General features: G+C 43.8%; 1 protein-coding gene across 1 annotated transcript in view; it reads left to right on the forward strand.

The window, feature by feature from the left end:
• Positions 1-20263, forward strand: part of LAMC1 (laminin subunit gamma 1) — a 99159-nt gene extending 78896 nt beyond the window's left edge. The window contains 17 exon segments of the mRNA XM_029080974.1: positions 410-655; positions 1049-1202; positions 2092-2234; positions 3185-3363; positions 3609-3765; positions 7662-7689; positions 7691-7752; positions 7755-7843; positions 9192-9271; positions 9783-9920; positions 10496-10640; positions 10915-11064; positions 11276-11390; positions 12105-12304; positions 12433-12591; positions 15555-15654; positions 17237-20263. Coding sequence (XP_028936807.1) covers positions 410-655; positions 1049-1202; positions 2092-2234; positions 3185-3363; positions 3609-3765; positions 7662-7689; positions 7691-7752; positions 7755-7843; positions 9192-9271; positions 9783-9920; positions 10496-10640; positions 10915-11064; positions 11276-11390; positions 12105-12304; positions 12433-12591; positions 15555-15654; positions 17237-17493 — 2402 coding nt within the window. The 3' untranslated portion in view covers positions 17494-20263.
• The last annotated feature ends 1223 nt before the right edge of the window (positions 20264-21486 follow it).

Raw genomic sequence — 21486 nt, forward strand, 5'->3', positions numbered from 1 at the left:
CATCTCTAGATGGAGGGAATGGAACTCCTTTGTGGACAGATTGGAAGAATGGAATATAAACTATTAGGGTTTAAAAATGGAATCCCAGTTTTCTTCCTACTCGGCTCTGAAAAGTGTGGTAATTATTTTGACAAGGATCAGCTGAGGGGAACAAACTGTTTTGGGGTTTTCTTCCCCACCCTGCCCCACCAAGTTTGTAAGCCCCTATAGACTGGCCTTAAATTCATATATTTATTTGTATATTCCCTAGGGCCCACCACCATAGCACCGTACATAGGATAGGTTGTCAGCATTATTAGTAACAAAAATGAAGTCAGATACTAGAACACTTGTAAGTGGCTATAATTTTTGAGTCCCATAAATTGAAAAACACACACCGCCCTGACTTAACAGACCTCCTTGTTTCCAGGTAAAAGATGTGAGCTCTGTGATGATGGTTATTTTGGAGATCCTCTGGGTGAAACCGGCCCTGTGAGGCTCTGCCGACACTGTCAGTGCAGCGACAACATTGACCCCAATGCTGTTGGGAACTGCAATCGCTTAACCGGAGAATGCCTGAAATGCATCTACAACACTGCTGGCTTCTACTGTGACCGTTGCAAAGATGGGTTCTTTGGTAATCCGCTGGCCCCTGACCCAGCAGACAAATGCAAAGGTAAGTGTCTTTGACTTAGTGCCCGGTGACTTTTGGTAAGATCAGCTCATGTTGCCCCCGCAGAGGGGATTCATTTTCTGTTGTCCAGCGCGCCGCAGCTACTCGATTTTGAGACTCTGTGGGTCAACCTTCGGCGGATAACTAAAGCATATAGAGCTCCGACTGAGGAGGCTGCATTCCACCATGTTAATTGCACTGTTTCTGCAGATGCCAAGTTCCACCTTCTGTATGTAGGATAGGTCCCCTACTCTTGGAAGATGCCTGATAAGACATAAGACTGGTGGTTTAGATTCCAGAACTGGGTACCACGGTTTGGTTTTTACAGTTGCGCTTTTGGGCATTGCCTCAATTAACGTGGGTGCTTTTTCTCCTCTCTCTCCTCTCCTTCTGTAGCCTGCAGTTGCAATCCTTACGGTACTGTGAACCAGCAGACGAGCTGCAATCAGGTCACCGGGCAGTGTGAGTGCCTACCCCATGTGACGGAGCGGGATTGCAGTGCCTGTGACCCTGGCTTCTTCAATCTGCAGAGTGGGCAGGGATGTGAGAGGTGAGGCTGATCCCCTTGCTCATATCAATTGGATTTTTTTCTTTTATGGTATTTGTTAAGCACTTACTATGTGCCGGGCATTGTTCTAAGTGCTGGAGTTAGATCTAAGGTAATCAGGTTGGACATAGTTCTTGTCCCACGTGGGGCTCACAGTCCTAATCCCGATTTTACAGATGATGTAACCGAGGCACAGAGAAATGAAGTGACTTGCCAAAGGTCACCGGCAGACAAGTGTGGAGCTGGGACTAGAACCCAGGTTCTTCTGACTCCCAGGCCCATGCTAAGCCACACTGCTTGATTTCTTTGTTTCTTTTTGAGGGTGAGATGGCAGAATATTTTAAAAATCAGGATGTATGTTGAATTGGTATTGTTTGGAAGGCGATCACTCTAGAGGAGACAATGATTGGGTCAATGTTTTGTCATAAAGTGGAGATACATATATCATTTAAAAACGAAACCAGAAAGAACTCAATGCAGGTATTTTTAATCACATACACATAGAAATTGAGAAGCAGCCTAGATTAGTGGATAAACCATGGGCCTGATAGCCAGAGGACCTGGGTTTCTAATCCCAGTTCTGCCCCTTGCCTGCTGTGAGACCTGGAGCAAGTCACTTCACTTCCTCTGTGCCTCAGTTTCCTCAACTTCAAAAATACCTGTTCTCCCTCCTACTTAAACTGTAGACCCCATATGGGACAGGGACTTGATCCAAACTCATTACCTCAGCCCTAAAACAGTGCTTGCCACATAAGTGCTCAATAAATACCATAAAAAAAAACACACCCGGAATGCCTACCTCCTTATTTGGAAGGTTAACTATCACCATTGACAAGTGTGAAGACTAGTTTGTCCTTTTGCCTAACTGATGTATTTTGGGTTCCCTTTCCAGATGTGACTGCCACGCTCTAGGCTCTACAAATGGCCAATGCGATATTCGCACTGGGCAGTGTGAATGCCAGCCAGGCATCACTGGTCAACACTGCGAGCAATGTGAGGTCAGCCACTTTGGATTTGGACCTGAAGGCTGTAAACGTAAGAGAGGCTGATGGCAAGAAACATATGTACACTACATTTCCTGTACTGGGAACTGTAGGACCTGAAGCAAGAGCACCTAAACAGAGTGGAAACAGACTTACTTGTCTTTAAGGAAGGCACCCTTACACCCTTTCTCAGCAAGCCCCCTAAACTATGTTTTTCCATCTATATATCTCCATTTCATTTACCTGTGGTTTATTTTTCTTTCCCAAAGGAATTCCTTGCTTCATTCACTCCCTTTTCCTTTGGCCAGATCAAACATTTTGTTTTCTCCTTCCCTTCCCAGATAGTGAGATAGTGAATGAGACTATTCACAGTAAAGATCCGTTCCTATTGACTGCTTGTGGCAATAATTCCCATCCCTGGGGCTGCCTTGTTGGTTTTACTTAGAGACATCTGCTTCTCCTTGGCACGAAAACACACTTGGAGTCGGAGCCCAGAACAGTCGGGTTTTTTTGCTTCTAACTCCTACGTTTCTCCTCTGGAATGTAACACGAAGCCTCTGACTCAGACCCGAAAACAAAGTTTGTAAATCTATCACAAAAAAAATAATTCTCTGCATCCTCTTGTTAGTTGTTGGTTGCATTGTAACACAAGATTGTCACCTCCACAAGTGATCATGTCAGCCCAGAGTGCCTAGAAATGCGGTAGTAGGTAGGTGAATCTTCATAGGTCCAAGAATCAATCAATCAGAGCTATTTAATGCCCCACAGAGGGTGCATATTTATAGTCAGAGGCTTGTTCTTTGCTCTAAAAGTTTCCATCTCCTCTGCCAGGAAGACTCACCCTGTTTAAATCCTAGTAAAATAGGACTGCCTTTTAGGCAGTCTACTCTGTAATGATGGTGTAGTCGGCTTTTCGGAGAGCAGTCTGCAGTTGAAAGTACACTCCCTCCCCTCTTTCCCTAGTCCCGTTATAATGTCCTCTTCCCCCTCTTCATTCTGCAGCATGCGACTGTGACCCTGAGGGGTCTCTTTCACTCCAGTGCAAAGACAATGGTCGCTGTGAGTGCAAAGAAGGCTTCGTCGGAAACCGTTGTGACCAATGCGAAGAGAACTATTTCTACAATCGGTCTTGGCCTGGCTGCCAGGAGTGCCCTGCGTGCTACAGACTAGTGAAAGATAAGGTATGACCGTGAGGCAGTGTCTCTTCAGCCTCTTGTATGGCTCAGAGTGGAGCAACAGTGGAGTGGCCCAGGTCTGGGTTGAAGTGAGTGAGGCCCATCCAGTGAACCGAATGGGCAGGTTCACGTGATGCCTGGGTGACACCTGCTGGAGGCTTGAGCTACTGAATACCCTGCCCTGGCACCCGCCTGGCGGAGAAGCTTAGCAAGAGGGACCTTCATTCTCTTCTTCTCTATGCCCCAATCAGGTAGCCGAGCATCGACTGAAGCTGGAGGAATTAGAGAGCCTTATCGCCAACCTTGGGACAGGGGATGAAACGGTGACAGATCAGGCCTTTGAGGACAGACTGAAAGAGGCAGAGAGAGATGTCATGGACTTGCTGCGTGAGGCCCAGAACATCAAAGGTAGGCCCTCCCGGTGCTTCCCTTAACTGACCAGACTCTCAGTGCCATAGGTGAAGAACTCAGGACTTGAACTTTCTGGCTGCCAGATTATTTTCGCCCAGGTTACTGTATCTTCCAGTGTCATGACTCAGGCAGGAAATGGGGAACGGCTATCCAGGAGAGCCCGGGGTGGACTTGTTAAGCACTTACTATGTGCCAAGCATTATACTAAACACAGGGTTGGATTGCAAGATAATCAGGTCAGATACATCCCTGTAATACAGAGGGCTCGCAATCTAAGTAGGAGGGGAATGAGTATTTACTGCCGTTTTTTACAGATGAAAGTACCTGAGACACAGATGTAAAGTGACTTGTCCAAGGTACACAGCAGGCAAATGACAGAGCTGAGATTAGAACCCAAGTCCACTAACCCAGGTTGGTGCTCTTCCTCTAGGCTATGCTGCTTCCTGTAAAATAGGGTGGAAAAGTTAAAATAGAAAGAGAATCAGTTAAAATCTCATGCTGAATAGAGTGTGGATTTTATTGGAGATGGGTGTTAAAGAAACCTAATTCTGGGATTAAAGGATTTGGTTTTAATTTTTTTTAATCTAGGGTTTAAGTTACCTTAAATTTGTAAGCAATGGTCCAGTCTAGGAATATTCTAGAAAACGGAGTTGAGGGAGGGTGAAGGGGCCAAGGCGGTAGGGATAGGGAGGCGATGACCGGAGATGGTGCTGCTGGGACGCTCCCACAAACAGAAACCTAGGTAGGGGGAAGAGGAGTGGGAAAACAGGTGGTCACGCATGCCACATCAGTGGAGGAGCCCCTCTTGCTCCTATTGGCTCAGCCTTCTAAGGTGGGAAGGAAGCAGTGGAAGAGCGAGAGAAAAGAATGGCTCAGCGCTGCCTGCCAAAGAGAGAGGAGAGAAGAGCAGTGGTGGAGAAGGTCCTGGCAGCCACTGTAGGAAACTCCGCAGACAAAGGCACACTCCAGGTTTGGGGGGATTGACCCAAATCTTTTTAAAAAATTAAAAGAGGGGTTGAAATTGGGAAAGAGTTGGGTAAAACCCAAAATACCCTTACTCTAATGATAATCCATGATATTGAGTTAGAATGCAAGTGTCTTTGGGTTCATCCTCTTCTGCACTATGTATTGTAACTGTTGCTTGAGAGAATCATCCCTAGGTACAGTTAAAGTGGAGGTTTTTTTTAAAAAAAATGCCATTCTAGGAAGCCTTTTGCTTCCTGATTTGGCCTTTTCACAGGCCTCCCTACTTCCAGTCTCTGCTGATGTGTGGTTTATTTTTCTAAAACATCGTTTTGCATACGTCTCCCTTCTCAAAACCCTCCAATGGTTGCCCAGTCCTATGCATCAACCAGAATATCCTCTCTCCCAGCTACTATTCTTACTCTTCTCCCACTACAGCCCAACTCACAAGCTGCATTCCTTTTAACCCGGTCTACTCACTGCCTCGTTCTCATCTTTCTTGCTCTTGACCTCTTGCTCATGTTCTCCCTCTCCCTTAGTATCTGCAGACCACTGCTCTCCCAACTTTAAAGCCCTTCTGAAATCAGATCTTCTCCTGAAGGTCTTCCCTGATTAGCCTTCCCTCTCCCCACCTTCTCTTCCCCCTCAACTGCCACTTCAGCATCACCTAAGCACTTGAATATGTCCCAATGCCCAGCAACACTTATGGACATGTGTTTAAATTATTGCTTCCACCAGCACGTAGTTTATTTTAGTGTCTGCTTCCTCTGCTAGATTGTGACTCTGTTGTTTTCTCCCAAGTGATTAGTACAGGGCTTTGTGCAGAGGAAATGCTCAATAAATACCAGCTATGTCATCATATTTACCTTATGTTTACTTTTAAATGTATTTTAGTAATATAATAGAAAGTGACATATGTCTTAGTTTTAGCCTCATATGTCTAATCTTACAAGACAGACTTCCATGATTATTTCGACTGTGGTAATTTTTTGTGTGTTTAACTACACTGTTGTGGCAGGGGTTTTTTTGTTTGCTTTTTGCAGGGAAATGGAGAAATGCCTTTAACCATTGATGACTAGAGAATTTTATCATCTTCTCATTTCTGGTGCCTATTAGCTTCATGTGGAGTTTCCATAGCCTACTCTGAGCTATCAAGGCCTTTTGTGGGTTGCCCTCTTTGTCTTGGAGGTTGTTTCTTTCTCATTGATTTGTCAATGGGCATATTTTGTAGGCCAGTCTGACCTTTGAGGAGGTATGTTATGAGAGACCAGAGGAGGAGTGTCCCTATCAGGACATTCTTCATAATGGATCTTCTACTTCCAAAGGCTCTCCCACACATGATTTAGCCTGAGTCAATGAGTTTTTGACCTTTAGACCCCAAAGCAAGATGTGTCCGTTCTCCCAGGCTTTTTCTGAGATGGGTGACTGCATTTGGCAGGGACTGGCGGTTGGGTGGGTGACCTCCTGGCAGAAGAATGTTATTGTTGGTTTTGGCAGGTTTATTGTTTGGGGCATTTTTATTTATTTTATTTTATTTTTTTTTTTACAAGTACTCAAATTGTTCTGTGGGGTGTGTTTTTTAGAGACTTGAAAATAAATTCATGAAGTAGGTCAGTAGCCCAGTTAAGCTAGTTTTCATGAGGTTTTGGGCCTAACTTGAGTTTTTGTGAGAAACATAAATGCAGGGAATATAGTATCTTTTTATACAGAAACACTTGCATGTGGGAATCTTGAATAAAAAAATTAAACATTTTTACTTAGCTTTAGTGACAGGATTGTAATATCCATGAGAGTCTTTAGAAAACCATTTTTCTATTGTTTGAATAACAAGTCGTCTTTGGATGTGAGAAGAAATTGCAGCAGCAACAATTTCTTAAAATAGGACATATCTGGGGCAAAAGGAGACTGAAGAATATGTTAACCCATCTAGCTTCCAATTATCACAGATACAAGTTTGTCTAATGTGTTCTTCCAGGTCTTCAGGGAAAGGGATTCATCAGCTCCTTCAGGTCAAACTCATATTCATACCAATTAGTTTTTCCATATCCGTTTAAACGTCCTAATTCAGTTCAACTTTGTTATTTCCTCAATGGGAGGTGGGAGAACAGTTGGCTGCCATCTTCCTCTTCTTCCCCTAACAAACTTCTGTGTCCATGAAGACTGTTGTACATCCCCTAGCCTTCTCTTCTGCAGTATAAATAACCTGGTTCCTTTAATCTTTTCCTGGAAAGTTCTGTTTCCCACCTTTTTAATTAATTTTGTTGCATGGCCCCTTACGTTTGTCTGTAACCCCTTAAAATATAAAATCCATATATGTTTACATAAATATATGCACATATGGATGGGATGGGGAAAGGATGAGTGAGTGAATTTGGTCAGTTGTAGATATATGGAAAGACTTCATGGCTTTTGTATACTGAATCCCTATTAACGGCCCCTATGAGGTTTTATTTTTTAATAATAGTACTACGGTGTTGGCTTGTATTCAATATATGTTATTTTGGCCAAATATATAGACTGAGTTAAAATTGAAAGAGCAAAGTCATTAAAACCAGTCTTGAGAATTGTTCAGAATCCCAGAGGTAGAATGTATGGGAGGGTGGAAGGGTCAAGTTCTAACTTTTATTGTTTAATTGTAAAACCTAAGTTCAGAGACTGTTTCCTGGGCCCAGATTTTCCCTAGCCATCTTGTGAAATGTCCTGCTCATGATTTCTTCATCAACTTGCTTTAGTTTGTGGCTTCACATCAACCCAGAAAGCCTAGAACTGACTGAGAAAGATCAGCTGTCTTCAGTTAAAATCTTTCCTGTGTATTTTAGAGTGGTACAATAGTAGTTTCTCACTGGGGTAGAGGCAGCCAGCTCTAAATTCCTGTGGGCATGGTCTCTTCCCACTTCAGATAAGTCACCCACTTTGTTTTCCCCCCGCAGATGTAGACCAGAGCCTGATGGATCGTCTCCAGATTCCAGAGTGAACAACACAGCCAACTTAGCCGCTTGCAAAATATCCGCAATAAGAGACAGTCCTGGCTGAGCAAGCCCGTTCCCGGGTAGCTGACACAGAGAGGCTGATTGAGAAGAGAAAAAAGGCCAAAGTGGCAGTTGCCAATGTGGTAAGTGGCATTAGAGGTATCTGATGCAGTTTTACTGCACTCCACTGCTCACCCGGGCGGGGCAGGCGTTTTGAGCCATTTTGATGTTGATTCCTCTCCTACAGATCAATGTAGCAAAAGTTGGGGTTTGGGTCTGCTTCCAGTTCTGCCACTGGCCTGCTGGGTAAATCACTTACTTCTTTGGACCTCAGTTGTCTCATCTAGACAATGGACGTAATAATACTTGTGATGATAAAGTGAGAAAAGAGTGCGAAAACACTTTGGAAAAATAAAAGCATTCTATAAACAAGGTGGCAATAATCATAATCTTACTAATAATAACGGTGGTATGCGTAAATCCTTATTATAGGCCAAGCACTGTTGTAAGCTTATCAGGTCAGACACAGTCCTCTGTCCATCATCGGACTCAGTATGTACAGGAGAGGGAGGACGTGTATTTAATGTATTTTATAGATGAGGAAACTGAGACTCATTATGGGCAGGGAACGTGTCTGCTAATTCTATTGTATTTTACTCTCCCAAGCTCTTCATTCAGTACTTTGCACATAGTAAGTGCTGAATAAATGCAATTGATTGATTAAGGCACAGAGATGTTGTCACTTGCCCAAGGTCACCCCACCGGTATGTGGTAGAGCTGGGATTAGAACCCAGGTTCTCTGACTCCCAAACCCATGCTCTTTGCACTAGACCAAGCTACTGGTATTCTCATTCTCACATTCTTTCATTTTCTGAAAGTGACAGTATAGTATGGAGCTTAGAAATCAGCTTGCCTAGATTCTATTTCTCTATAGGCTCTCTGTGTGTCTCTAGGTGATTTACATATTCTTAATCAGTCGGTCTCTAATGGCCTTCTGACATAGTAATGACCAGAGGTAATGGTGACCATCTGATAACCCTACCCCTGCCCACCCAGAAACAAAATTGCTTTGAGGGCATTTTGCACATGCTTCCACAAAGACAAACTCTTATGAAGAGAAAGAAGATTTCTGTAAAATCCAGATAAACTCATTACAGGAACACCGATTTTGGATAAACTAATTATAATGGTTGATTTTCATATTAAAGAGTTGCTGGGGTGTCCAAACCTGGAAGAAAGTCACAGGCCACATGGGATTGGCAAACTCAACACCAGTGGCTTACCACTGCTGAGTGAATGCACCAACCACCAGCTTGTGAATACTGACACCATCTGCAGTCGCTCAATCAGTTTGATAACTTGACAATTTTAAAGAACTTTAAATATGTGTTTCAAAGCTGAATAATATCATTTTTATTCAGAATTATTCCTTCCATGAAAATTCACGACTGTCCTTTGAGAAAGTAAATTCTTTGTTGTTTCATTTTTCAGTCCATCACCCAGCCAGATTCTACCAGTGATCCAAATAACATGACTCTTTTGGCAGAAGAGGCTCGTAAGCTTGCTGAACGGTAAACTCCTGACTTATGCGTTACAGTCAAAGTAGTTTAAAATCCCCTGTCCCCTGTTAGATGTTTACCCGGTCCCATCCAACATTCCCACACAGACCCGTTCTTACATTTTGTCAATTTTGAGTGCTGTGTGCCTCCATCCAGAAATGGTTTGTTCATTATCAGCATCATAGGAGGTCATATTAAAAATAACTCATTTGAAAGCCATGATTTTATGGTGAGAGAAAGGCACCTTGTTTGTTCCTTTGGGACTTGGAAGCTTGGATGGAGTGACATCAAAGTCTAAAAAGCAAATGTACATTTATGTGTTCTAATCCCAGCTCTCTTGGATTCTCAAAGCCACTTATCTGTGACTCAGGCTTGGGGGTGTGATATAACCATAGAATGTTATGAGACATATCAAACACATTTCAGTGCCCCTAATTCTTAAGGTGGTGCACGTTATATGTTAGAATAAAATATTGGCTGATTTTTGTTTCTGTGGGGCTTTATCTCTTCTTGTGATACCTAGGCACAAACAAGAGGCTGATGACATTGTTCGCGTAGCCAAGACAGCCAATGATACATCATCTGAAGCCTATAATATGCTGTTGAGGACTCTGGCAGGCGAGAATGAAACAGCCAATGAGATTAAGGAACTCAACCGAAAGTGAGTATGCAATTTAAGTGAATATATGAACCAGTCAGATGGTCTAATTGGTGACAGCAGGTGCAAGGAGAAGTGTGAATGATCAACCTGAGGCCCTCAGGGAGCAACACCAAGCCTCTTTTGATTTTTGTAGGCTGTGAGAAGCAGGGAGCTCAAAGCCAGCTGCTGGTTCTATTCAGGCTCAGAAACAGTTCCTAAAGTATGCCGAATGCATAAAGTGCTGGAGAAATAGATCAAGGGGAAATATGACATAATCAAGTGGGTGAAGTAAATTTGATGAGTGGGAAAAGTATGTTCATTGACAGAAAGTATTTGAAAGTAGTTAATATGAGGGAGAAAAATCACTTTTGGTTTTTAAGATATCAAAAAAGATAGAAGTTGCTTACTGTTTCTGGGTTTAAAGACCACCAATAAGATAGGACCCTCTTACAAATGGTTCGTTAACTTGCAGTTCTCTATTCTGCCTTTTCTGGCCTGTGTTATCAGTGGGCCAAGAAGCTGGGCTCGCAGTAATGCAGAAAAGGCCCCCACATTCTTCCAGCTAAATCATTTAAGTGATGTTCACTACCCCTTAGGTATGAACAAACCAAGAACATTTCACAGGACCTGGAGCAGCAGGCAACCCGTGTACATGATGAGGCAAAGAAAGCCGGGGACAAGGCTGTGGAGATCTATGCCAGTGTGGCCCAGCTCACTCCTGTTGATTCAGTGGCACTCGAGGTTTGTGCCCCCTCGAGGTTGAGGGGGGGAGGGGTCTGTCAATCTATACACAACATGCTCAGGGCCCAAACGAAGGAATTGCCATTTTGCAGAGGGAAAAGTTGATATATTGTAGAACAAACCTGTTGCACCATCAACCATCTTTCATTCCCTCCAAACAGACATCTGAAAATCCCTGAATGTTGGGTCCTAGCCCCTTTGACTCAGAATGTAAGTAACCCTAGTTTAGTTCTCCTCAAGTAAATTTCATTATGGGTTTCTCTCTTCCCTCAAGAATGAAGCAAATAAGATAAAAAAGGAGGCTAAAGATCTGGACCAGCTGATAGACAGGAAGTTGAAGGATTACGAAGACCTCAGGGAAGACATGAAAGGGAAGGAATTGGAAGTAAAGAATCTTTTGGAGAAAGGAAAGACCGAGCAACAGGTGAGTTCTCTTAGCTGGGACCCTGGACCCAAAGGTACCAAGTCATTTGACTGAGAAAGAACCTTTATTTTTGGATAAATCATATTTTTGATGTGTGGACACTGGTGGTCACATTTGGAAAGGCAGAGCCAATGAGGGTAGATTTGGTGAAAGAGAGAGAAGGCCGGATGGTTTATTAGAGGTCCCTGATTTGTCTGTCCTGCATTTACAGACAGCTGACCAGCTCTTGGCCCGAGCTGATGCTGCTAAAGCTCTCGCTGAGGAAGCTGCTAAGAAGGGAAAAAACACATTGCAAGAAGCTAATGACATTCTCAACAACCTGAAAGGTACAGACTATCCACTAGGCCAGAGGCCTGGGTAGTCTGATGGGGTTTCTTTCCTTGGTGGTGTAGTGGGTGGCATAGGCACTGGCAAATGAAAACCAAGTTGTCCTTATTGAACAAATTTTCTGTTCCCCCAATACTTAATTCTTTTCATTTATCACATCGGAAAGGACAAGACAAGGCATAAGTGTTTCTTGAGTTTTAGTTACCTGTCTGCTGAAAAAGGTTTTTTTAGAATCATTTGGGGTGATCAGTGACTTGCCTTAGGTCAATTAATCAATGGCATTTATTGAGCGCTTCCTGTGTGGAGCACTGTAATATTGCACTTGGGGGAGTGCAGTATTACAGAGTCGGTAGACATGTTTCCTGCCTACAATGAGCTTAAAATCTAGAGGGGAAGACAGACATTAATGAAAATAAATCACAGGTATGTACATAAATGCCATGGAGCTGAAGGTGGAGCCCAAAGGGTACTGAAATGCAGAGAAAAGACAAAAGAGCCCCTCTAAACTCAGCCAAGTTGGTTTAGGGCCCAAATGTGCTGCACTCTTTTTTTTCTAGGGTCATGTTGACATAGGCTTCAATCATCAGGTGACCCAGATGCTGGCTTTTCTGTCCTTCCTCGTAGTGAAATCCCGTTGAATTTCCCAGGATCTGAAAGTGTTCCCAAGTGCCAGGACCAGCGGGATAAAGCCCATTTGCTTAACTTGCTTTTAGATTTTGACAGACGGGTAAATGATAACAAGACAGCAGCAGAAGAGGCACTGAAGAGGATCCCTGCAATTAACCAGACTATTGCTGAAGCCAACGAAAAGACAAAAGAAGCACATATGGCACTGGGCAATGCTGCTGCAGATGCCACTGAGGCCAAGAACAAGGCCCACGAGGCGGAGAAGATTGCCAGTGTCGTCCAAAAGGTTTGTGGTGGCAGGGTGGGAAGGAGTTGGGAAAACAAAGAAAAAGTATCAAGACTTGCTACTTTCTTACGTTCAACCCATATTTACATCTTTCGGCAAGATAAATAATTTACATATGGTATGCTTAGAATGCCAACAGCACCAAGGCAGAAGCAGACAGGACTTTTGCAGAAGTCACAGGTCTGGATAAAGAGGTGGATGAGATGATGAAGCAGCTGCAGGAGGCAGAAAAAGAACTGCAGAAAAAGCAAGATGATGCTAACAAGGATATGGAGATGGCTGGGATGGTAAGTTATTCTTATATCCTGGTTCATGAGTAAAGGGTAATCAGTCATTTATTGAGCACTTACTGTGTGCAGAGCACTGTACTATAACAGAGTTGTTAGATTCTTTCCCTGCCCACAATGAACTTAGAGTGAAGAGGACTGTGGGCAAAAGGGCATCCAACAATGAAAATGAAATGAATTGCCCAAAGGGGCAATTTTGGCATTCCACTTCTCACTTTGGATCTTCACCAGCTGTCTGGTTTGAGTAGCGAATTAGAGACTGAAATGAAAGACCCAGATGAAGGATTACCTGACAAGTGTTCCTGTTGCAAAACACCATTGCCCCCTAGCTACCAGGTATCAAGAATTAAGTAACAAAATAGTATTATTGCAAAGTTGGAGTTTTATGAAGGGTTTGCACATTTTGAGGGTTTCACCCATCAGCTTTATTTTCTTTGCTGTGTGATTGTTTGCTGAAGACATCCTGTAGTAACATGCAACAGAAAACCACTTGTGTTTGAAAGATTCAAAAAGAGAAAGTTCAGTGAAATCAGGTTTCAGGGGTGGAAAAAATTTACTGAGTTCCACCTAATAGTGGGTAGTAGAATTCAGTTTTCACGTGCCCAGTTAGCCTCTACTTGGCTAAAGCATTGCTGCTTGGACCTAATATAAAGGACACTGGTGTTTTTACCTTAGCTGCAGCCCTCCTAAAATCCCACCTGCTCTGTAAATCCTTCCCAGTTTATCTGCTAACATCAGTCAATCAATCAATCAAAGGTATTTATTAAGTACTTAATGCCTTGCAGAGCACTGAACTAAGAACTTGGTAGAGTACAGTACAACAGAGTTGGTAGACATGATCCCTTCCCACAAGGAACTAGGATCCTAAATTGTGTCAGCCAACTCTTAGACTTACAAATTTATTCATAACCTCTTCAGCAGTCAACTATTCATGCATATTCAATTACTGTGAGCAGTCTAGTTGTAAATATTTTTATGTTTGTCTCTGTCAGAACGTAAACCCTTTGTGAGCAAGCAACATGTCATTTCCAAACTCCTAGTACAGTGCCCTGCACCAAGTGAAACACTCAGAATGCTGCTGCTATTACTACTATAGCATCAGTTCTACTATAGCATCAGTTCTGCTATAGTCAAGGAAGTCCGTGTCAAAGGTGTCCAAAAGAGGAAGTGAGGGATCCGATTGGGGTTTTGATTACCCCCCGTAACATTCGGGCAAAGTTTTCCCAAGTTGCCAACCCCATGCTCCATGCAGGCCGCAGGATTTCCCCATTCTGGCATGACAGACCTGCCTTACCCAGATGCCAGGCTCCTTAGCTCCCCCAAATCCCTCAGAGTCCTTGAGGATCCCAGCTAAAGGGAGCTGGGGGAAGATGTCCTTGGCATCCTTACTTAGGGACTGGAAGGATAATCTCAATTGTGTTGATGGAAGGTGGGGAACTCCATTAATTTGACATTGCATTGTAGTAGCATATCCTGTCAGTTACTCTAACAGATGTGAAGATAACTGCATCCTAGTTTCACGTAGCACTCTCCCCAAGAAAGTTCTATATGCATATCATTTTATTTAGCCTCAAGCAGCCCTGGAGGGAGAAGCAGGATAAGTGGTGGTATCCGCACATTCTCAAATGGAATTGAAAGCACAAATGTAAGCAACTTGCTTAAGGTCACATTGTAAATTGATGTCATTGCCAAGTGTAGAACTCCAGTTTTCTTAGCTCCTGAGCCCAGTGCTCTTCTCTAGACCTCTCAAATCTAACATTTGGGCGACAGTGGCACCCTTAATTTCTTAGAGCATCTACAAGCCTTATAGCAAACTTCATTTCTGAGGTTTATGTGTGTTTCTATTAATTTTGATTGAGGAAGTGATTTCTTTTTTCCTCTGCAAAACGACTATTTTCCAACTCCCCATCTGAATTGTGAAGTGAAGACCATATGTATAAGAATTTCAACGATCCATTTCATATGTCAGAAAGCAATTTATATTTTAAATTAAACTGTTTCTGAGGAGCAGGGGAAATTAAACAAAGCTATACACTTAGACTGTAGTGAATTACTTTTTGGTTACGTTTTTTAAAACCACCCAGAGATGCAAGTCGAGTTTTCTGCAAAGGCAATGATAAAAAAAATCCAAAATAATGCTAATTAAAGCGTATCAGGGTGTATCATTCTCAAGTATCCAGCATCCCAGACTCTCATCTCCATCCTGGCCAGAGTTAGTCAGACCAGTCAGCGCATCTGTTTTTCCAACATTCATTTGCTTCCTCTTGAGTTAATTTCCTGTGACTCATGCACAGTTTGTTCATTGGTTCAAGTTTCATGGAAATTTTCCCAAAGCCATTCTCCTTTGCTGATCTAAACCGAAGAAATGTTAAACCCAATGGAATGTTTTTCTTTTCAAAGGCAAGGATTCTCATAGGTATGAAAGCACTTGAGGGTCATATGGAATAGCTCTCCAGCAACCCTATTATCACCCTGACTTATCTTGAGAACAAGTTTGGGAATGGGGCCATTTTCTCCATCTAGTCCCTTGGGAGAGAACTTGCTGCTTCTTGATGGGCTGGCCAGGGACATGAAAATTAAATAAATCTTTCTCTACATCTTCAACTCTAGTGCAGAATACCAACACTCTAGAAGGGAGGAGGGATGCGTGAGAAAGTTAACCCCCATTTTGAGTACTTGGATTTGGTTGTGCTGTCGTTACTGTTCATGAGGCGTCCGGGTGACTGAGTATAGGTTGTGTGATTTACATATTAGTTGTATTATCGGGAGAGGGAGTTAAGGATGAAAAATCCATTTGAAATCTATCGTAGGGCAGTTTAGAGCGTGATATACTTAGAAAAGGGAAAGCAGAAATTGGAAGTCAGAGCCTAGCCTGGGTACCTAATGGAGAAAGTGACAAAAGGAAATAAAATAGTTTCAGGAGGGACCTTTTCACATATTTCACGCATACTGCTTCCTTTTAGGCTTCACAGGCTGCCCAGGCTGCGGAGATCAGTGCAAGAAAAGCCAAGACCTCTGTTGGCAACCTGCTCACCACCATCAATAGCCTTCTGGAACAACTAGGTATGTGGCAGTAGAAGACGATTTCACCGACCGTCACTGTGAAGAACCATCTGGGTCTCCGCACTTTATTTTGCTACGTATTTTGCAAACTAGAAGACAGGCGTAGTATTATCTTTGACTTGCCTTTTGCAGTCAGCTCATTATGCACAATGAAAGTGATCCTCCCATGCCACCAACCCGCTAATAGGGAGGTGCAGAACTGAGTTGATAAAAGCCTCTTCTAACCCCCATCTCAGTTGGTCACATTCCAATCTCTGAGTCTGGCTGAAAGCATCAGCCCTCTGAACACCTATGTTCAGGGAATATCCTAATGAGTTGAGAAACTCAGTGCTGACAGCAAACACTTGAACTGGGGCAAAAACAGAGCGATCTTCATTTCTTATCCCTTGACATGCTTTTTCACTGAAGTTTTCACAGGTGGATGCTTTACAGAGGACTCCATCTTGTCATTTTAATATAATCACATCCCTCCCCTCCACCTCCATTATCTTCTCGTAGCGAGGGAGTGCCCAAGTGGAATTCTGTAGGGAGTTTTTCATTTCAGTTTTTACCGATGGATGTTTGACAATGAACTCAGATTTTGGCTATGGCAGATGGGTGCTGTTAGGAGAGTAGGAGCTGCAAGTAAACTTTAAGCAGCTGGTGGCATTTCCAAACTTGAGAATTTTGCATATTTCATCATCACTTAATCAGGAGAAGTATCTTTAGTCTGTGACCTTGGATACAATATTTTCAACTATCTGCTATTACTCCAAGTTTATGGTAGAAAACTGTCTGCTTGAAATAACCTTTTATTTTAAATTTGATATCAAATTTTATTTTCCCTACATGCCCAGAACAGTGTTTTGCATTGAGTAGGCATTCCATAAATATCATTGATACTGATATGATTGATGATGAGCCAGCTACCATCCCTGGAGGTCCACTTGGATTCATCTCAGCCTGGTTCCAGTCCAGAGTGGGATTCAGGGATTTCTCAGTCTCAGACCAGGACGTCTCCCTCTCACCCTTCTTCCCTTTCCCGGGATAGACCCACCCCAGAGGAACCTCCAAGGTCCGTCAATAGTCCAGGCACAGACGCTAGCAATTCTTGTGTTCTTTGGGAGGCACAAGAATCACCACCACCAGCATCTGCATCACAGGCTAAGCATAATACTGTTGCAGTTTCAGTCTGGGACTTGAATGACCTTCAAAAACCACACAAGTGAAGTTTGAGGTCTCAGGCCCTGAAGATTCCCTTTGAATTTAGTATGCTTTTGATGATTATCATGCTGTCCCATAGGCAAGTATGTAGTTAGCATTTTATCACAAACCCAAATAAGTACTTTTTCTTGTCCCGTTCAAACTAATCCCATAAATTAGTAATTAGTAATCCCGTAAGCTACTAATTACTCCAGCTGGATTCAGGTTAGCTCTGTGGGTGGCAGGGATCCCCATGTGCTGTTGTCCAAAACCCAGAAGTCACCTTCTGCCGTCTTCCATTTACCTGGTTTAAGCTTCTGGGCCTTTAACCTCTTGAGGTCCAATAACTCTGACTTTGCCAGCAATAATGTTACGTTTCTTTTGCTCATCGGTGTTCTAGGGCAGCTGGACACAGTGGATTTGAACAAGCTAAATGAGATCGAGGGGACCCTGAACCAAGCCAAAGAGGAGATGACAGTCAGTGACTTGGACCGGAAGGTGGCCGACCTAGAGAGCGAAGCCAAGAAGCAGGAGGCTGCCATTGTGGACTACAACAGGGATATCGAGGAGATCCTGAAAGACATTCGCAACCTGGAAGACATCAAGAAGACCTTGCCATCTGGCTGTTTCAACACTCCCTCGATTGAGAAGCCTTAAGGGCTCACCGGCAGGGCGGGGAGGGCAGCTAATCCCCCCAGGGGCTGGTGGAGCGGTTGTAGGCTGGGGAGTGCCTTGACTCACAGATCACCCGATTCAGACCCCCCAACTCTCCGCTGCTGTCAGTCACTCTCTTCTTTCCAAACCAGGAAAAGTTGCAAAGTTTAAAGAGAAGCCAATTAAAAATTCACCTCTGGACATGAAAGGGTTTTCTTTTCCAAAAGAGTCTCTCTTCCACCCGAAAAGCTCCACCTCATTTTCACTTTCCCCTTTGATTTGCACAAGGACACGGCCTGACCTGGATGTCAGTTCAGTGGTGCAGATGTGACTGTGAACTGTACTGTTCAGCGAGGCACGCAGACTCTGGCCTCCTGCTCACACAGCAGAACCTCCTCAGACCCAGAATGCTCTCTTGTTTTGATGAAGGAAAAGATTGACAACCAGAATAGCTTGGAGCAGTACAGTTGACTCTTCCCCTTACCTTTGTTCCTGGTTTAGCAGAGTCACGAAGGAAACATCTCTCTGCCGAAGCTGGTGGCAAACTAGGATTTTCACTAGCCATTCATCTAATGTTTTAGCAAGTGTTCCGAGCGCAGTATGCTAAAGCAGCCACAGAGAAAGATGGAGCCACTTATCAAGTCTTGAGGAGAATCTGGTTTCAGGAGGAGTGAAGTGAAAGGTTTCCCTCAAAACAACTACCAGCAAAAGAAACAAAAATTTTTCCCCCAGGCTCCTAGCCAACTGGCTAGTTTCATTCTCCCAGGTGGCAGCTTGCAAGTTAGAAACCTTTCTGCATCCCTGAGCCTGTGGTTAGTAGAGATTTGGAGTAGGGATGGAATAACCACTGAAGTCTTTTAAAAGGAAAGAAAATGTATTCGTAGAGCTTTTCTTATTGGTTAGTGATGGAGCTAGTGTTACTCATCTAGTGAGAGTGAATCATTTGATTGACAGATCTTTTGCTCATACTCCATCCCGCAAAAGACTAGGATTTTTGACCCGATCGACGTCGCCAGGCCTGGCTGCTTCCGTTGCTCTTTCAGGGGAGAGAGATGAAACGTTCAAACCCTTAGTCCCAGTTTTCTCCCGAAAGCCCCGCCTTTCTGAATCGTACCAAATCGGTTTGTTTATGCCTAACTTGGTGGCAGATCAGTTGCACTCTTTGTATTTCAGATAGCTGGCACCACCGACACGTCACTCCATCTTGTCATTTTAAGTGTATCACAAACCCTCCCTCCCGTTCTCTTCTTGTAGGGAGTTTTTCAACCTCTTTTTCCTCAATCCTGCAACCGTCTCCTTAGATCACAGTTTGACATCTCCCCTGCCCCTGCCTTTATGATTCATATATAGCCTTTAACACTATGCAACTTTGTACTTTGCGTAGCGGGGAAGAAACTATTATCTGACACACACTGGTGCTATTAATTATTTCAAATTTATATTTTTGTGTGAATGTGGTTTTTTTTTGTTTGTTTTGTTTATCATGATTATATAGAGTGAGGAAAAGTCATTTTATGTAAATATACTTGGCCCTATTTCCAGAGTGGCAGTGTCTTTTCTCTTCTATGTGCTTTCAGGTAGTTCAGCACACCTTTACCGCTCCTCATTGCTCCTCCTCCACTGCCTCTCCCACTCTCCCCTTGAATTCTTCCTTGGGATATTCCAATTGTTCTTTGGGATAAATTCCTTTTCTCCCCCATTACTCTCTCTTGCACCCGTTGGTTTGTGTCTTGCGGTATCTGTATTCTGTGGTATTAATAATAATAATCTGCTTGCCTGAACACACAGCCTCTCAAGAGAAAGGAGCACCTCAGATCTTTTAGATGCAGTGCCAGGTGATTCAGAGTCGTGACTCCAAGATAGGAGATGGTGGGAGGGAGTGCTTCTCCAGGGTTTTCCTGGCACCATCTTGGGTCCAGAAGGTGCCGAGAGCTGGAAATGTCCCAGCAGAAGGGAGATATGTGAAGTGTCAGAGCTCAATTGCTGGGTATCTGTCAGGGATCAGGGACAGTGCTTCAGGAAGGTTGACTGGGCCATTTGATGAGGTCTGGGATTATTCCCTCCCCCCCATCCGTCTTCCTGGAGCACTTGCAGTTTGCCAAAAATTCTCTGACTTGGAATGCTCCTACCCTTTGACCTCTTTGCTTCTCTCATGTCCCCCACGCCACCACAGGAGGAATTGTTTTCTCGTCCGGTTTTTCCATCAGTATTTCCTGGCCAGCTGCTGTTCTGGTCCCCTGGCCCACCATCCCAGCCAGCCTGCAGGAAGTGACTAAAGAGAAACTGCCGGGGGATAGGGGGGAGATCTCCCCTCTTCTCCTACCCAGGGACACCATGGCTAGTCTTGGGCCAGGGTGTTTTCTTGCTTTTCTCCTCCTCCTCTTCTCCTTGAACTGTGTGTTTTTTTTTTAACAGAATTTTATTTTTTAAATAAAAGTTCTTTATAAGAAAATCTTTTCATTACACTCCTACTTTACAGCCGTTAGTCCACTGTACTCTTGCCATTCTCTGTTCTTCATGTAATGAGATTGACAGGAGAACTGCGGCAGACACCAGGTATCACGGAGAACGCCCACCGCTGTTCTCTCCCTAGAGTTTCCCTTTGAGTCTTGACCGTGGCCCCAATGTGCGTGCCTTCACTTCAGCTATTTGCCTTAACCTTTGCAGTCTGGCTCTCTCTGGGCGGCAAACAAAATGGAACACTTCAGCGGTTTTTATGTACAAAACAGTATTTTTATTTATAATAAAATCGGAATATTTGTAACCCCTCATACCTATCCGGTGTCCCCTGAGTATGGCTTTTGGGGTGTGTGGGGGGATATTAAGAAAAGTGGGGGGGGAGGAGTAGCTAACCAACCCTTGGTTATCTTTGAGAATGTGGAGCACAGTTTTCCTGTGGTGAAAGTCACATGTGTTGGATCTTTCTTGGGTCGGAGCTTTGCGTGGCTTTATTCCGAAGGAGGGAGTTGGATGCGCTTTTCACCCCTGTCGGGAAGAGCTATTCTTAAGTTATTTTGTAAGGTTTATCAACTGTAAGGTGACACTTGGAAAGACAGACCCACCCCATACAGTTATGAAAACTTGCTCAGAAAGGGCTTTAGAGGGCAGTAGTTACCAGCCTCCAAAAAGGCAGCTGATCTCCGAGAGATACTTGAAGTGGGTGCCTCTTTCCAGTACTGACATTCATTGTTGACAGTTCTGATGTGTTTGGGCTGGTTTTAAACCTGAAGGAACTCCCCTGCCTTGCCCTCTCACTTAAGCTCGTTGTGGGCAGGGAATGTCACTGTTTATTGTTGTACTTTTCCAAGTGCTTAGTACAGTGCTTAGTAGAACCACTTAGTAGAATGGTCCCACTCTCTGCTCCTCCTCCACCTTCCCACCCTCCTGATGTCTTTCTCCAGTCCCTTCTCCCCTTTTACGCACTTAGATTGTAAGCCTTCTCCTCCTGCCCCTGAGGGGCAGGGACAATGTCTAATGGGAAGCAGCGTGGCTCAGTGGAAAGAGCATGGGCTTGGGAGTTAGAGGTCATGGGTTCGAATCCCAGCTCTGCCACTTGTCAGCTGTGTGACTGTGGGCAAGTCACTTAAGTTTTCTGTGCCTCAATTACCTCATCTGTAAAATGGGGATTAAGACTGAGCCTCACGTGGTACAACCTGATTACCTTGTATCTACCCCAGTGCTTAGAACAGTGCTCTGCACATAGTAAGCGCTTAACAAATACCAACATTATTATTATTCCCACCCGTGTATCTTCTCCCAGCGCTTAGCACAGCGCTCTGTACACAATCAGCACTTAATAAGTACAATTACTATTTACTCCTATCTTCCATCCCCCTTTATCCTTCCCGCTCCCATTCTTTCACCTTGCTTAGCGGAGGTGTGAATTTCCAGGCAGCTGTTTAAACTCCCTCAGCCAGCCCTTACGTCATAACGTTTCAACCTGCTTTTCCATCCTACCATTGCTCAATCAGTCGGTGGTACTCATTGAGAACTTAC

The sequence above is a fragment of the Ornithorhynchus anatinus genome, chromosome 16, assembly GCF_004115215.2.
Source record: "Ornithorhynchus anatinus isolate Pmale09 chromosome 16, mOrnAna1.pri.v4, whole genome shotgun sequence".
In the NCBI taxonomy this organism is placed as follows: Eukaryota; Metazoa; Chordata; class Mammalia; order Monotremata; family Ornithorhynchidae; genus Ornithorhynchus; species Ornithorhynchus anatinus.